This window comes from Perna viridis, chromosome 7 (assembly GCF_037379345.1).
Source record: "Perna viridis isolate PV_CMFRI_1.1 ecotype Kerala chromosome 7, ASM3737934v1, whole genome shotgun sequence".
NCBI classification, from domain to species: Eukaryota; Metazoa; Mollusca; class Bivalvia; order Mytilida; family Mytilidae; genus Perna; species Perna viridis.
This window is the reverse complement of record NC_142451.1, coordinates 40,234,252-40,252,474: the sequence shown is the minus strand read 5'-3', so window position 1 is coordinate 40,252,474 and position 18,223 is coordinate 40,234,252. Positions and strand designations below refer to the sequence as shown.

Sequence of the window (18,223 nt, the reverse complement as noted above, 5' to 3'; positions counted from 1 at the left end):
AAAAGATATTAGGGAATTGATCTAGTTCAGGTAACGATGAAATCAAAGTTATGACGTTGCTTAACAATTATCACAGAAATAAACTGAAGCCTAGGGGAAAAATGCACCCGGTTCAGCATATTCACTTTCATACAGATACAATAACCTCTTTTCTAGTCTACAACAACCTTTGGGTGTTCATAACATTAGAAACAATTTTGTTTTATTAACGGTCACCCGGAATTCCGTCCTTTTAACCCTTTAGAATTCGAGCCTCTTCCTCTTCACAATGAGAGTCGGAAATTTATCCACATTCTTTTTTCAAACAAAGAAAAATATGCTATTTACATCAGCAATATTCTTTATAGTAAAGAGTTAGTTTGCAAATTTTACCATACATTCCTTCTGGTCATGTCATTTGAATATCATCGAGAATGAACTAATACGTAAGGTAGTTTCTCATGAATTCAGAAAACCACAGCGCTTCAACTGGAAACTCAATTTCAAAACCACAATGAATGATGTTAAAAATTATGTTGGATTATGAATAAAGAGAGAAAAAGACCAAGAACCAGAAATCGAGTCCTCGTCAAATTGGATACATACCATCCGATCGGTGGTACGGAATGGTATTGACAATCTCAACAATTGTGTCAATAACCATAAGTCCTTCATGTCCTCTTCCAACATCGAAACAAAATGTGAGGACTTTCCTTACTTATATTGAATTACCAAATGTCATAAGAATCCATACAAAGAAAGGTGTATAGCTGGATGTTCAATTTGTCCGACGATGGAGATGTCGATTCACCTTACAAAGATATTGTCAGCAGTGAAGGATGAATAGCAAGCTAGTTGCAATACCACCTTCTCTCTTTGTGGCATTAATCGAATGCGGATACTTAAATATTATAAAGATTTACTTCAAAACCTTAAATCCCGCAACTTTTCGGAAATAAGTTCTCTACAAACTTTTGATTTCTCAACTTTTTACACCACTTAAAATATAAGGTAAGATCATAAAATTAGATTTATAGACCTCTAAAATGTATGAAAAACAAGATTAGATTTCTACTTTTATCGTGGAACATAAATTGATTTGCCCAAACCTTTATTTTTATCTGATATATGCAATCAGTTAGCAAGGTTTTAAATGACTCATTAACTTCCCTTTATTTTCTTCTACATGTTTTTGAACACCATATATAAATAATTAACAAACAAACAAACAAACAAAAAAAAAAAAATAAATAAAAATAATAATAATCTATTGATATTCTTACCGAGCAGCTCAGTGATTTTTTCGTTGAGTTTGCAATGAAGCTTGAACAAAACAACTAGTATAAATAAATAAACTGTAAATTCAACCAAAAGGAGTTGATTTTGAAAAGATATTGTAAAATCAAGCAATTTGTAACTTTCTTATATTCTTTTTTGAATAAATTTATAAGTCATAACACTGACCATTAATTATAGTCTCTGGTCTTACAGTGAAGGTATAAGGGAAAGCGCATATAAACATAATATTGGTAAACGTTTCCCAATGGATTAGCACTTTACCAGGCAAATAACCTAATTTCCCTTTGCCTTAATAAACTTTTACTTTAAATTGTCTACAAGAGTATATTTTTGTGTTTGTGTAGACGGCAGTCCAAGTAATTATGCCGAATTCGACATCTTTATTTTGCTTGGCCGTCTCTTGAGGCAAAAACGTTTCATTAACAAACGCCATGATTATCTAGACTAATTTGTGGGACGTATGCTACACGTATAGTTTGAATTTAATGTATACAATAGAAAAAAAGAAGCACATAATGGGACAAGTTGGCTGATGCATTGATGAGAACTGGACCACAAAACAGAAATAGTAAAATTGATTATTTGCCTTACTGTGATTAACCAGATGCTGACGTTCAATGACAAAATGACAACTCTCAAGTGAAGTAATCCTTACGAAAGGTGAAAATAAATGCTACTAAAATGACGGGCACAAATCCGTGTATATTCGTTAAAATGGGATTTTAAAATAGGTAAAAAAAACAATGTTCCCGGACGCATTTAAGCAATTTTGGACACATTCAAAACTTTAAAATCTTAATTTAAGATTTTAGTGAGATTTTAGTCCTATTAGAGTTACGAAATTTTGTCGCTTCGAATTTTGCCAAATAATAAAAATCTACCAATTTTGCCTCTGAATTTTAGCCAAATATTGGAAGATTATTCTTATGCTGCAAAGTATATACTAACCGTATTGTGGCTCTCTGATGTCCCATGTTGTGATCTCACAGGAGACAAATAGGATTTTTTATCTGATCACGATCAGAGTGGATATTCGGACAAAAGTGGATCCAAAAATGTTCTTCAAAAACGCCGCCATATTAGCTTCCTCAGCAAGCACCTGTGATTAAATATTTGCCTACGCAGGTGCATCCGGTTGTCCTACTGTGTCCTACTATTTGTCTTTAAGGTAGATCATATCTAATATTTCTGTTAGATAAATTTTCCTAGTTTATCTCAAATATGCATGATCGTGAATGAACTTACTTAGAATACTATTGTAAAAAACATAATTCACAAAACTTGATTTGAGATAATTGAGCCTTATTAAAGCCAATATGTTACAACATTTTATACAAAGTTTGTAGATAAATTTCGCCAACTTCTAAAAACCTGTAGATAAAATATCTTATAACTTTATATAAAGAACACTTAACTGAAACTCTTTTATATTTCAAAATAAAAATCGGGGGTCATCGAAACGCTTCTCTTGAAATATGAAAAATACTGACATTTTTCATACATTTCAATAGGTCATTTTTCCTTAGAAAGAATTTTAGCGCCAATTGTTTCCCTTTGAAAGAAGCTTTTTTTTTTTTTTTTTAAAAATAAAGTTTTTTTTTAACTTTACCATTCATTCTTGTTTTTATGTAAAAAGTCATTTGAAATAATTTGAATATTTTATCTTTTCATCATTTCAAACACTATTGCTTGATAGAAAATATATACGTCTGCATAATTTTGATAGAAAACAGAAACGAATGCTCCGAGTAATAGGTATTTTCCACCTAAACGCAGCATGGCATCCTGAATGTTCAAGTCCTACCCTTGCCATATCTACTCAGTACATGTATCCGCTGGACACAGAATACATTTAATCTTTTTGTACCAAATAAACTGTGGAACTGTGGAAACAAAAACCATAAGTAAGATTCGAAAAGGACGTCAATTAGATTTGAGAAGGTAACCCAGATTTGTACTAAAAGTTTATAAAAAAAGTTTCATTTCAATATATGTTACCATAGTTTGAAATCTTTATGACAATATAAGCAATCCAATTCACTTATTAACTACTTAAAACTTATTCTCAATATTCAAGTATTAAAAAAATATGTATCTTTATTAGAAAAAGGAACTAAACATACTTCATTGTTACTTGCGTAAAAAGCCTTATTTCAATAAATAAGATGAACGTTTCAGAATTAGTATAAAATAAAGTACTGTATAGCATACGATAAAATAACACAGTTGATAATTTCCTCGTGAAAAAATTGTTTGATACATTTTTAATCATTGAGAGACAGTTTGCTCATGTAAGATAAACAGAAAAATGACTTAAAAAGAACGACGATAGGAAAAACAACGATTGATGAAAGTTTTGATTCTTTGCAAAGAATACATAACAGATCTTGTTTACCAGCAACTTTATCATTTGTGCAAAGTTTTTTTAACAAACGTATATAAATATCAACCAATTCATTTCTTTTTAACAAATAAAGTTTGTTTAAACTCACTTAAAAAATCAATATATATTTGAAAATGATTTAGAAACTTTGATGAACAATTTGGTCTATGATACTTTAGCTTTAAAAAATCTCGAGGAGTAGGTATCAAGACGAAACTGAAGTTCCCGGATAGCATTATTATCTGTTTGAAAAAAAAGTACTTTAATTACGCTGTGTATTATTATTAAAGTTTATGTTATAATTCGATGCAGACAAGTTATTTTTTAATTTTATTGATGGATATTGTCATATATTGGCTTTTATCTTAATATGCTAAGATGACGTGTACATTAGGTTTTCCTGACAAGGGTTTGGGGATGTTTTTATTTTTATTGTATGACTTATTCTGTCGACATCCTAATACACATATTGACGATGTTCATTTCTAATTCCCATGATCCTCGAAGGGGTTGCTATGCTAGTATTGAATAAATCGTTTGATATGACGTACAAGTATGTACTTTAGTATATAGACAACAGTGTTGTATCGAATGTTCCCAGTGTAATAAATTTTGACAATTCACACTGTAAAGTAAATTCAATAATTTCACTCTCGGACTTTCTCTCACCAAAACATCCCTACTTTTATATCAATCGCCATTTACAGAATATAACATTCATGTTGAAAATAACTAACGACAGGAAAACTATGTAATAAATAGGATAATCAATTGGTTATTGTGAATAACCAAAATATGAACACTCATGCCCAGAACACTTGTGGATTTAACTCTTCCGTGGAACAAGTTCTGCACACCCGTTAAATCTTGGCGTTCTTCGGCTAAAATTGAGGTTTGTCACTCTTCCTAATAACTTATCATATCAATACATTGTCTGACAGTGAACTTAACTACAATTTACAGTAAAACATCATCGCAGTCGAAGGTATCAGGAAAACTATTTGAATGAATCGAGGTTCGAGTCATCCGAGATGATTGAGTATTAAACCCGGAAATATAACGGTATGTTATTCATTTTTTTTTTATGAAACTTAGCGACTTCTTATACTGACATAAACCACATAGTACCAAACACATCGAGTTTAGTTTATTATTTTTATATATAAAAACAGACGCAGCTTAGTGTAGTTCGGGTCATTTGAAATATCGATACAGAAAAAAAAAATCAGTCCAGATTACATACTTCGTACAATTCCTTTGCGTTTTCAAACGAATTATACCATTCACTGTTTGTTTTTCTTAAAATCTTGCCTTACTCTATAAAACAATGGTAATTAATACAGGGAATATTATAGCTATATACCAATTCATATCACATATTTTTTCTTCATTAGGCTGAAAGAAATAGGTACAGAGCAGTTCGTTTGGTGATAATACTAGAGGCTCCACAGAGCCTGAATCGCTCACCTCGTTAACCATTTGCTTATTTAAAAAAAAAAACTTTAGGAGTTAAAATCAACTACAATTATTTATAGCATTTTCATGACCTGAACCAGAATTTTGCTACAGGCAACAATTTTTTGATTTTTTTTCAAAATCCTGTCTTATAACAACTAAGTTCAATTTTTAGTATAGGCAGCCATATCTATTCACGGATTAAAAATCACAACATTCATTTTGAGCACAATACACTAAAGAACTATTATGCTTATTTTTATTCAATGATCTTAAAGGTTTTAGAGAAGAAGATTTTCAAAGTTGTATAAAAAAAAGACAACAACAAAAACTGTTTCAGGGGTCGCAACTCATACATTAGTCAATGAATGGTTTTAAAAATTTCGGCATTGGTCCTTCTCATGATGCTTAACAATTTTACTCAAGCCAGAAATTTGCTAAGGGCAACGGTTTTTGAGTTATTTGCAAAAAATTGCCATCTGACCCCTATGTTCTATTTTTAGTAATGACGGCCTTGTTTTTTCATGAATCAACAATCCCATCCGTCAATTTATGTTGGATACCCTAAGAAACATATATGTCAACTTCATTGAATTCTGTGCAATGGATTTTAAAACCTGTCAGTCCAGTAGTTTCAGAAGAGAAGATTTTTAAAAATTTGTCGACGACGACGACGGACGCCAAGTGATGGCATAAAAAACGTTAGAAGACCATGGCCAAAATACATTTTAATATATATATATTCATTTAATTTCACTTTTGTATATATATTGGGGCATTGTCTTGATATTTTTCTGTCTCTACTTGTTTGAATGTTTTGTTCCGACGTTGTTCTTTGATTTTTTGTATGTATTTGAAATATAAATGATGTCGTGATGTTAATTGTGTAAAATTAAAATAATGGTAATAAATGTTCATAACAAAATTTTCTTAACTGATAAATTAGCTAGAAATTTAGAAACCACAGCAATGGTCCAGATTTGATACAGACATTTTCCGATATAAATGGTTGATTAAATCAGGTTTTATAGCGCGCTAAACCTCCCTCTTTCATTATGGTTAATTATTTCCAGGTACATTTCAACGCTAATTGGAGAGCACCTCCATAATGTTATTATAACCTAACCTAAGTCCAATCCCCTTGCTTGTATTCCTGAGCAAATAAATGTGTTTAAACTAACGAGCAGCATAAAATTGTCATTATAAGTAATAGGAACCCTGAAAAAATACGCACACTTATAAAGTTCAAACCTCTACAAACCCTTTTTATCCTTCTACATTAACTCCTAAAACAATGAAACATGTCAAAAGAACGGACCCTGAATAAACTGAAAACCTGTCAAAGCCAGACACTGTTTAAAGTCCTAATAGTTCAGTTGAAATTTATTTTAAACCTTTGTAAAATAGGAACCTGTCTAAACAGAAGGAATGTTAAATATAATCGATGTTCGGTTTTAACTGAACTTAGAAACTGGATTTACAAAGCTCATTAATTGAATAATTCAGAAGTGGTACATTACAGACAAGCCTTTTATTAGATAAAAATAAATAGGTGTCGTTGTTTGTCTCCATCATCCAAGCTGGACGTTACAAGGTTTCGTCAACATATTAATAAGGTGTAACGTCTCGGACTAAAAAAAAAAAAACAAAAAAAAAACAAAAAAAAAAACAAAAAAAAAACAAAGATCAATAAGAGGGAAGTACAGCACAGTTCAAGTAGCGTACACTTTTTAAACACGGTTATCCTTTGTAGACATCAATACTTAAAATTACCACATAATTATCTGTTGTAAACAGATAATTCTTACCACACTGGTCCCCTTTGTAGCCATAAATACATTCACACCAATGTTTGTTTCATTCATATTTACAGGAACATATATACATTAAAAATCTATATTGTTATTTAATCAGTATAATCATAACTGAAAAGTCACGCCGCCAACTTGATTGGAAACATTTGCGATGTAACATTTTTCCATGTTTAATTTTATCGAGCGAATACTTAACAGTTTTCTTTCATAACGCTCAACTAAAGCCTAAAACTTTTTTCTTTCAAGGTTACAATCGTAACAGTGCGTGTTGGAGAAACCATTTGATTTATGTAATTCTCTTCAATCTCAAAAAGGTCTTCAAAAGCTACTCTCATTTTGACATAGTGATTTAAAATCATTCTTTTTCAATTTCAAAAAAGAACACAACCCAGGAACATCAACTAAGTAACGAAAACAGACACATATAATAAATAACATGAAAGAAGTAAAATAACACGTATATAAGAGGAAATCGAATGAGCAACCTTCCAGTAATAACAGATTGTGATCAAGGTCTACCGTAAGGGTAGGCATACTCTGCTTTTGTAAAAAAGAATCCGCCGATATTTATAGTGTGAATTCAAACAAATTTGCTAGGTATCATGCTTTTACAACCCGGCAAGTATAAGTAATTTTGTAATCCAACCCCAACTGTTTGATTGTTAGGGCAAATTATCCACAGTATAGCGCCATACTCTTTTCAATAAGGTACATACGTGAGTTTTAACATATTTTAACTGAGCAGTAACAAAATGTGTCAAGAAATAGTGTGTTTTTTAATCAGCGTCAAAAGAAAAGCACTATTAGAAATTTCGAATGCTTCTAATCCTGCAAAGGTTAATATAAATTGCTTGTCTATTTCAAACGTTGTACAATAAAACTTGTATTTGCAGGACGCTGTGCAGATTTAAGAAGCAGTCTTTATCAACATCAGACAGGAAGTGATTCATCCATGTCAAAACCCCACTGCAAATTCACTTTTATTTCTTGTTCATAATCCGTTGTAAATCATATTACCAGTCTTAGTTTTTCATTTTGGGGTTGCGCTTTTGAGATAAAAATTGTAACGATAGTACATGAAATTGGCACGTTGCAAAAGTTATCGTTCTTGTTTTTATTTTATTTGGTTGGTTTTAGTAAGAAATAAAAATATGATTAGCTCAAATGTGCAGATCTGAATACAGAAATAATTATCACTATGTAGAAATATAGCATATATAGACTGAAAACTTATCGTTTGTTTGGTGGGTGTTTCTACACCATGAATCACTTCACCATGGGCAGTGTCTGACTTTTAAGTGGACTGGTACTTAATAATACGTTCAGTTTAGACAGGTCACTAGTGTTTAGTTTACCAAGGTTCCACATACATTGACATTGACATAAAGGATTTTTAAATTAGTCTGGGTTGAACAGATTTTTTAATTATTCAGGGTTCAGTTTAGACTGGTTTCTCTGTATTTGTAATTCAAGTCGATCCAAATACATATTGACCAGGGAACCATATTAAGTACAATTACATACAATGAACAATACATGTATCACATGTTTCTTGAAAGCGTAGATGATTTATAAATGATACAGCACAAAAAGTCACAAAATTTGCACTAGGGAAATAATGAAAATGGTAAATTTTTTTTATACTTTGATCATAAACATGTGAAATTGAATTATAACAATGTTACGGCCTATTAGTCAAATATAAAATAATTCAGAAACGACTGTAAATGAATAAGCACAAAACTTCTTAGAAAATTAAAAAATAAATGATAATGAGAAAAGATAAACGTAATTTGAAAATAAAAAGTACTAAAAGAATATATATATATATATATATATATTTGTACCATTAAACATTATTGTATTTTAGATACTTTCTGAAATTCATGTTTTTTTCATGAATGATTAGTAACCAAGGAAAATCAAAAAGAAAAAAAGTATACTGACTTGTTATAGTTAACATGTGTGGTGCCTATTAAAACATGGAGAAAAGAGTTTATTTTTCAGTATAAAAATGAGATCATTTGAAGATAAATTCAAAGCAGTAGTATAATTCGAAAAGGAGTAAATGATACGGAAATTCTGGTATTTAAAGGGTTTAAACAATCCACATGTCACTCAACAATTCTAAAAGGAAACCAAGATGTTGAAGCTCTTAGCCGTACTTTTGACTGTGTTTCATGCTGTTCGAGGAGGATGTAAGTTTTAAATACCAATCTCTATAAAATTCAGACACTGCCAATGGTAAAATGATTCACGGTGTAGAAAAATCAGTCTGCAAATGCTATATTTCCACATATTGTATTCAGATATGCACTTTAATACAATTATCTCCCACTAAAATCAACCAATTCAAACCAAATCAAGATCGATAACTATTGCAACGGGCTAATTTTACGTACAATTTAAATAAAATTTTCCTCAAAAGCGCAACGACAAAACAAAAAACTAAGACCAGTAATATATTTGGTAACTAATTCTGAATAAGAAATATAAGTTAGTTTAGTAGGTTTTTGACATGCATAAGTCACCTTCTGTCTGATTTTAAAAAAAACTCTATACAACTATGGCTGCTTAGTCCATGCGATATCATATTTTATGGAAACCTGAAAGAGATATCTTTTTAGTGTTACATGAAACATAATATTGCATGCACAAAGATGTCATAATTGTTTCATTACATTTTCTAATAATGCAGTATTAGGACGCTTACCCTACCGGTGCAGCTGGTCCATGATCCCAGTTTTTAGTGGAGTCCGAGTTGCTCATTACTTCTGTTACTTTGCATGTATTATTTTGGTCATTCTCTTTTTCTGTTGTTTGTGTCTGTTTCTATGTCTGGTCATCAACCCTGGATTACACACATTCTTTTGTTTTCTCTAGAATCTTGGTTCCCTTGATTACTCTTTCCCACTGAATCAGTTTCTCTTTATTACAATGTTTAAAACAAATATTTTGGTATACTTTTAATACAGTCGAGTCAATTTTTTTTTATAAATTTAATTGTAGATGTCCCTTTTAATGTGAGCACATTAACACAAATATGCCAATTAGATATTTGATCAATTGATATTAACTATTATAATTTTGCTTTATATAACACATTTATTGTAAATGTAAACAGCTGAGGCAAGCCATGCAACATCACTTGTAATCAAAAGGTCATGCGTGCAATATCACAAGATATTGGTGTGTCAGATATACATTGTTAAAATGGAAACTTTAGAATACGTTGAATTTATGATATATTTGATCTGAAGTGTTAAACAAAGAAATTGCAATGTTAAACCTTACTGAACTTCTTAAATTATAACCAGTGTGGAGTGTGTGGAAGTCACATTGATATATATCTCAAAGAGGATAAACTTTATAAGGCTGGTTCAAATGAAACATTGAGACACATTTGAAAAATAAACAACATTTGTTTTTTTTTAAACACAGCGTTTTCGGATCCATGTAGAAGCAACCCTTGTGGGGACCAAGGTACCTGTCACAGCAGTGGCCATTGGTATAAATGTGAATGTCCAGAAAACTACATAAATGATGGAAACGCCTGTGGTAGGTAATTGCAAAAGAAAAGAAATGTAAGCGTATTACTGAATTGCCTGGATTTACAGCACATGTAATTAAGTTCTTCAAATGATAAAGTGTGTTTCCCCTTTAAAAATGAATCAGAGAAAAATCAAAGGAAACAAGGTTATAGCAGTAAAAAATGAAACAAGAGGCTCCCAAGAGCCTGAATCGCTCACCTGGTTAAAGAGTTATCAAGGGAACATACAAAGTAACAAAGTAAATGAGCAACTCGGTAAATCATAGCAAAATTGAAAGATGAAAATCAACGTCATCAAATGAAACACATTAACTAGATAGATCAAATAATCTACAGGCAAATCACCTACTATTTCACTACTGTAACTAAAGGTATAAACCAATTGTTTATAAAGGTATTGTAATTGTTCTAAATTGTATTCAGAAAAGACCCTTGAAATTAAAAAAAAACTTATCTTATTATCTTTTGTCTACATACATTATTTTTATTAAAAATTTTCTTATTTTACACTTACAAATAGTTCTTTTTACATACTAATTCTTCATAATATATATTGAAAATCGTTAAGCACATGTTTAATTCATTAGTTATGAAATGTAGTGCCTTTCCAGCATTTTTCATTGGCAAAACTATGTGAAATGGTAGGAATTTAATTGTATTAATATATCAATCGTCATTGAATACAGAAGGTCTCATCTTGCATAAGAAAATATCAAATGAACCTGTTAACTTATGTTGTCAACTACGCAGATTGATAAAAATTTATTTGTTTTGTCCAAGGTCTCATTTTGATTTTAGTTACTTTATGTTCTTTGTTGTGTATGTCTGTTTTCCATGTCTGGTCTTTGTCCCTGGATTACATTCTTTTGATTACCTTTATAACCTTGGTTCCCTTGATTACTCTTACAAAAAGAAAGATATTTGTATGCACATTTTAAGTAATCACGTTTATATGAATTTTGCCTGATTATCATTTATTGTTAAATTTTACAGTGTATGACCCGTGCTACGGCAACCCTTGTGGAAACTATGGAACATGTGACCATGATGGCACGAATCATTGGTGCAGATGTGCAGCCGGTTACAAAGGGGAACCGTGTGGTAATTTAGTTAAACATTCACCTTTTCAAATTCTGTCCTGAACAATGATAATAAGAATAGTTACGCATTGCACCGTCTATAAAATTTTGTAATCGAAATCAAATTTTACATGGCAGAGTAAATAATGTGATGTCAAATTACAAACAAAAAAAAAGGTGAAAAGATAATGCAAATCGTCACATGCAGGAAATAAATGAAATGAGTTTCGAAACAAATTTGATTTGAAACGTTTAAAATGTGTCTCTACAAATATGTATTCGGTGAGTAGACACTCATTGAAACAGCATAGAAGTATGTTTGAAAGAAAATACTCTATTAATTTAACGTTTCATTTCAGTACCAAACGAATTTTATGCCTTTGGTGGGAAATAAAAGCAATAACATTATGGAGACATTTATTTCGATACAATGTGTATTTGTTTAAAATAAAAGACTGTCACGATATTAAATTTCTTTATTGGTTACTTTACATGACTTTTGACATTCAATACATATAAAGCAAAGACTACCTAAATACGTATTTTGGCGAAAAAAAGAAGAGAAAATACAAATATTTAATATTTCAACCCAAGCAATAAAAATCCCGGAAAAAAAAACAAAAACCAAAACAAACAAACAAACCCCCCCCCAAAAAAAAACCCTAAAAAAAACAAAACAAAACAAAAAAAAAAAAAAGAAGAAAAAATACAAATATTTAATATTTCAGCCTAAGCAATAAAAATCCCAGAACAAACAAACAAACAAACATACTAAAAAACCCCCAAAATAACTAAAAAACAAAGAAAAAAAAAAACCAAAAAAAAAAAAAAAAAACCAAACAAACAAACAAAACAAAACCACAAACAAATAAACAAAAAACAAAAACAGCATTGTTATAGTTATTGATTGCACCAATTATACATCTTTACGATTGATAGCAAATTCTAAAACGCAGAGATGATTCAATTTACAGACAAAGAGGAGAACAAAAATCGTCTGATAAAGAGAGTAAATGAAATAAGTAATACATGAAACGTAATTTGAACAGTTTGAAATTTGTCTCTACAAATAAGTTTTTATAAGTAGACACTCAATTTACACACCATTAAAGTATGTTTGGGAGAAAATAGACAAGTAATTTATATAAGAACATTTTGCTCAAGTATCAGTCCCAGAGTATGACTATACATGTCGTCGTGGTAAATAACAAAACAAATGATGTAATTATGAAGACTTTTTTTATTCCAATGAGAATACACTATCTTTGTTATGTATTAAAATGTCTCTTTTCGTGAGAATACATTTTCTTTGTTATTTACTTGTCTTTTTATATTCAGCAACGACAATAAAATTAAAAGGTAACGCAATATAAACAAAATGATGCAGAGGCATCAATCAAATACATCAAAATCCGAGTGCATGGCATGAACGTGAAAATCAATGACAAGGCCTTTCAATTGAGATTTTCAAGTATTTTATATGCGAGTCCACTGGATGAGTTTGTTCATATATGTTAATTTGTAACCCTTGGTATATATCTTTCGTGATCTAATTTTCAGCCAAAAAATGTACATAGGTGTCAATCTTGAGATCTAAATAGAACCATTATAGCTAACACACTCCGTGAACGTATGTTTTGGTACGTGTTATTAAAAGTACGACAAATTTTCAATTTGTTCTTTCACAACAGACGTAATTTAAGGTTCTTCACGAAAAACTGTGTGTTAATCTGGAAAGGTAAGCTTACAGGATGTGGTCATTTTAAAATACATGTACACGTTTGAATAAAGAGAGCTTAATTGGAGCCCCTGACTCTTCCAGAACATTTTTTCTCACCTAATTAGTGATGACTTATTTTTTACCTGTAATTAACTTAAATGACACTGATTAATGATAGCGTTTCAGGTTTTCACACCTTTTATTACCAAAGTGGAAAAAATTGCTGACGAGTTCGAGTTAGTGAGGGTTATTCCCTAAGATTTATTACAAAACGGACCGACTAGTCAGTTTGAGTGTTCGAGAAATCCAAGGTTATTTATATTGATTATATAGGAGAAAATTTTGGTACTTTGAATTGTGTTCGAGACATCCCGGGTGTTCGAGCCATCCGAGTTTGAGCGAGTGAAGATTGACTGTATATAAAAAAATTGTGAATGAGTTTTAAGTAAAGATTAGAAAAGTAGTATGCCAATGGGCTGTACTGTAACATATCTAAAAAACTTAACCGTACCGCACCAAGAGGGAGTTGTTTTTGTTTAAAGAATAAGGTAGTGCAATGCCGTATGGTTGTAACGATAACATAAAGGCACTGAGAATTTATCTTCGTTTATCTAGCCCAGATAACAATGAAATCAAAGCAATACTGTCGTTTGACACCTGTAGCCTAGGGAAAAAGAAGCATCAAAACCTATTCACTTTCAACAAAAGGAAATATTGGAACAAAAGGGCATATATTTATTGTTTTTAATCAAGTCATTGACACTGATGATGTATTATATTAGTATCTATACATTACTCATTCATGCAATATTGACATGTTTCTCTTAATTTTAGAGACAATTAAGTTGAATTAAAAACTAAATCAAAAGTAATTTAAAAAAAAAATTGATATAAACGTTTTTTTACAAATTAAAGTTTATATTCTTGAATTTAAAATTTTAATGCAATGCAAACAAAGAGAAAAATGAAACTTTTTTCTCATTTTTCATTTTTCTCAATTTTGGTTTCGTCATAAACAAGCTATAAAAGTGTAGTATTATTTACATCTACCTCTTGTCTAATGACCTGCTGTGTTTCTCAAATGATATTGTTAAAAACTATTTTCAATTCTCAGGTTTATTTTTTTACACCTAATGTTGATTTCTTAAAAATAATTTCGAGTTTAATATTTTTCATTAAAAATTTGTTTTGAATAATATTTTCTACTTAACACAAATTTTGTTTCTTGTCTGACTACATGTTAAGATGAAGCATTACATGATAGATCAGTGTCACAGATACGTCATAACGTCATAATCATGATACATGCTGGGAAAAAATGTCAGCCTCCTGTGTCAATGTTTATCAGTTAATTAAGACTAATTAGTGAGGCTTTGAAATTAAAGAAACATTTTTATGCATGTTAACATAGATACTATTAAATTAGAGTAAAACTCTTTTTGAGTTCCTATTCCCTTTAAGCCCTATGATTTTTTAACACTTTATACTTCTATTCCCCAGACTCAAAAACATTATACATCGTTGTTTCTCCAAAAACGGTGGTACACCTAGATACAAATTTATAGATCTTGGTGGATATTCATCATACTTTGTAAAAATAATTCTAAATCATTTTTCAAATATACAGAAGATGTTTTCAAAATGCTGGAATTTTTGATCGACAACATATTTCAACAAACTGTCAGCATTACAATGGGAACAAATTGTACTCCTCTACTTGCTGATCCATAAATTCACCCTTAAGAGGCTGACTTTATGACTGATCTGATCTGAAACAAAGAACAGCTTAGCTAGATCCTTTAATCTCAATTTCCGTTATATAGATGACGTATAATCGTTAAACAATCCTAGTTTGGGGATTTGATTCATCGCATCTACCCCAAAGAACTTGAGATAATGGATACTAAAGACGTGTGAAGTCAATCTCATATCTTGACCACTCTTAGAGGTCGATGGTAAAATTTATATTATTATATTATTACTTTATACGAATTCTTAGTTCTGTAGTCATAAGTTGCAAACTATTAAAAAAAGTTACATTTATGTCTTATACATAAGACGTCATTCATCTTCAACATACTAAAACTTATTTGTTAGTGCATGGAGTCATGGCGGAAAATATTGGGTTGTCTTGTGTTTGATGACTGACATATTATCAAGGACAACTGACGCCTTAAAGCTAAATTTTAACCGCGCAAGCCGAAAAAAGGGATGGTTGTAGCCTTTGTCCAAATCATTTCTGTCCTAAAAATGGATATACGCTGTGTTTATATTGCATCGTATGACTAGTCAGTTTTTGGATGAGAGACATGCTCTTGTCGGTCAGGATTAAGAATCCCACTGTCTACAAATTCATTTAATACTCATGAAGCATAATCTTATCTATCAACTTCAGGCATTCTTGTAGATAAGTATTATTCAGCGAATAGTTCGTGATAATAATTTTCATAGTGCAATACCGACCGATTATTTCCCCGTCCTTCCAAAATTAATTCTATGAACCGAAGCGTTGCTGAGATCCATTGATTTTTTAGTTGACATGTTTACATAGGTTTAAAATGCATTTCATTTGATGCAAAGGAATTTTTCAATGGGTTTGGTGTCAGGTTTTCGGATTACTCAAAGTTCGATTTAGAAAGGTTTCACATTAATTGTAAATGTATATTGTAGTCATTGTAGTCAAACATACAAATGCGAACAACACGTTTCTTGAAAGCTTAGATGTGTGGTATAAATAATATAGCACAAAACCTGCACTATGGATTTAAATAGATCTGTATTATGTTAAATAGAGAAATTATAAAATAAAACAAAATGTCATGTTATTTTTATACTTAGATCGTAAACATGTGAACTTCAATTTATAACGGCCTATTACCGACACCTAAAACAATTTAAAGGAAAGCAATTATAAATGATCACAAATCGTCCGCGAAAATCATTATTGATAATAAAGAATTTTGTTTTTATTTTTCAATATAAAAATAAAATCATTAGAAGATTTTGTGTTAAATACAAAGCCATTGTATAATTCTAAATGGGTTTAATGATACGGGAATTCTAGTATTTGAAGGGTTTAAACAATCCACATGTCACACAAAAGTTTGCTAGAGAAACCAAGATGTTAAAAATCTTAGCCGTACTCTTGACTGTGTTTCATGCAGCTCGAGGAGGGCGTAAGTTATAACTTGTCTACTGTAAAAAGTTATAAAATAAACAGCAGCTAATTTTTCACGAGGAAATAAAAACAATTGCAAAAAATAATCGTGGTGAATAAATCACTTTATTATTAAATAAATGATAAGCGAAAATGAATTGATTTCCTGACACGAGTAAATAAGAATCCAACAGCTTAAAGAGTAATCAAGGGAACCAAGGTTATAACGGTAATCAAAAGAATGTAATCCAGGGACAAAGACCAGACATGAAAAACAGACATACACAACAAAGAACATAAAGTAACTAAAATCATACATACAAAGTAACAAAAGTAAATGAGCAACTCGGACTTCACAAAAAACTGGGAGCATTGACCAGGTGCACCGGTAGGGTAAGCGTCCTCTGCTTTTCTAGAAACACCCGCCGAGTTGCTCATAAAAAGTCAAGTCCGGGGTAGACAAACGAGGAAAGGAAAACTGTGACCCGTTGAATAAATCAGTTTTCATGGTGCTGATGGATACACCATGACGATCCACGAGTTCATGATGACGACCATAAAACTTCTGTAGTGATGACTTCAATCTTGTGCAACATAACCCTGTTCCAGAAGCCTATTCGTTAGAGTTCTAGCGCTATACAAAACGTCTGCGTAGTTTCGGCAAGCTCTGGCATAACGTATGAGTTGTGATATGAACACTCCATACGCAGGAGCCGAAGGGATGTTGCCACAGATGAAAGGAAAGTTGACAATTCTGAATGAAAAATCATCACGTTTGTCGTAAAGTTTGGCCAATAGTTTACCTTTATCAGCGATTTCTAAGTGTAGATGAAGATATCAGACTGACGTCACAGTGCCTGTAGTATCCTTTATCTCAAGTTCTTTGGGGGTAGATGCGATGTATCAAATCCCCGAAATTAGGAATGTTTAAAGATAATACATCATCTATATAGCGGAAACTGAGATTAAAGGATCTAGAAACATGTTTACAGTGTATTCATATAAATCTCACGTTTAGTAAGAACTTCAGAGGAGTTTAAGAAAGTCTCTTCCATACTTTATCTGCATTTAGAAGAGTAAATTATATGGAAATTGATGAAAAGACTGACCCTAGTATCACAAAATCTGTAAGATTACCTATATCTAAGAAAATTCTTTACTGTTTTTCAAAACGTGATCAATTTCAAAAACTTTGGTTGGAGTTACTTTGGAATTTAAGAATATTGTCAGATTTAAGTTATTTTCAAATTTCATGGCACCATTACGAAGCCTTAACACAAAACAAGCGAACTTCAACCCAGTACTAAAAAAAAAGGAAACTTAGAATGGTCTTCTTCAGCTACTCTCATTTTGCCCTTATAACTATGAATCATGGTTGACGGTCTTTTTCAATTTCATTCACGTGAAAGGAAAATCATGGGAACCAGGATATGAACGGTAACAAAAAAAAAAAAAAAAAAACAAAACAAAACAAAAAAAAACACCACCCAGGAACAACAACTATATAACGAAAACAGACACATACAACAAATAAAATGTACAATTAAAATAACACGCATATAAGACATAAGCAAATGTGCAAATGCTTCTAATCCTGCAAAAAATTAATTTAAATTACAAATAATTTGATTATTTCAAACGTTATATGATGAAACCTGTCTTAATCGACCCCTTTTCGTATTTAATAGCTCGTCAGGTTTAGACAGGTCACCAGTGTTCAGTTTACCAATTTTCAAAATGCACTTACATTGATATCAAGAATTTTTTTTAAATGAGTTTTGTTTGAA

The 18,223-nt window shown here is 31.1% G+C and overlaps 1 protein-coding gene across 1 annotated transcript; it reads left to right on the top strand.

Annotated features, from left to right (window-relative positions):
- The first annotated feature begins 8,985 nt into the window (after nucleotides 1-8,985).
- Nucleotides 8,986-12,030, top strand: LOC148612688 (uncharacterized). The gene is made up of 4 exons (XM_088594343.1): nucleotides 8,986-9,128; nucleotides 10,372-10,488; nucleotides 11,474-11,581; nucleotides 11,919-12,030. Exons 1-4 carry the CDS (start codon nucleotides 9,074-9,076, stop codon nucleotides 11,951-11,953), a joined length of 315 nt encoding a protein of 104 aa, XP_088450469.1. The 5' UTR covers nucleotides 8,986-9,073; the 3' UTR covers nucleotides 11,954-12,030.
- The last annotated feature ends 6,193 nt before the right edge of the window (nucleotides 12,031-18,223 follow it).

What these genes read in the sequence shown, in the direction of transcription:
- LOC148612688 (XM_088594343.1), top strand. Translation starts at nt 9,074, where the DNA reads ATGTTGAAGCTCTTAGCCGTACTTTTGACTGTGTTTCATGCTGTTCGA. An exon ending in TCATGCTGTTCGAGGAGGAT is followed by an intron (nt 9,129 to 10,371) that starts GTAAGTTTTAAA and finishes TTTTAAACACAG; the next exon opens with CGTTTTCGGATCCATGTAGA. An exon ending in TTACAAAGGGGAACCGTGTG is followed by an intron (nt 11,582 to 11,918) that starts GTAATTTAGTTA and finishes GTTTCATTTCAG; the next exon opens with TACCAAACGAATTTTATGCC.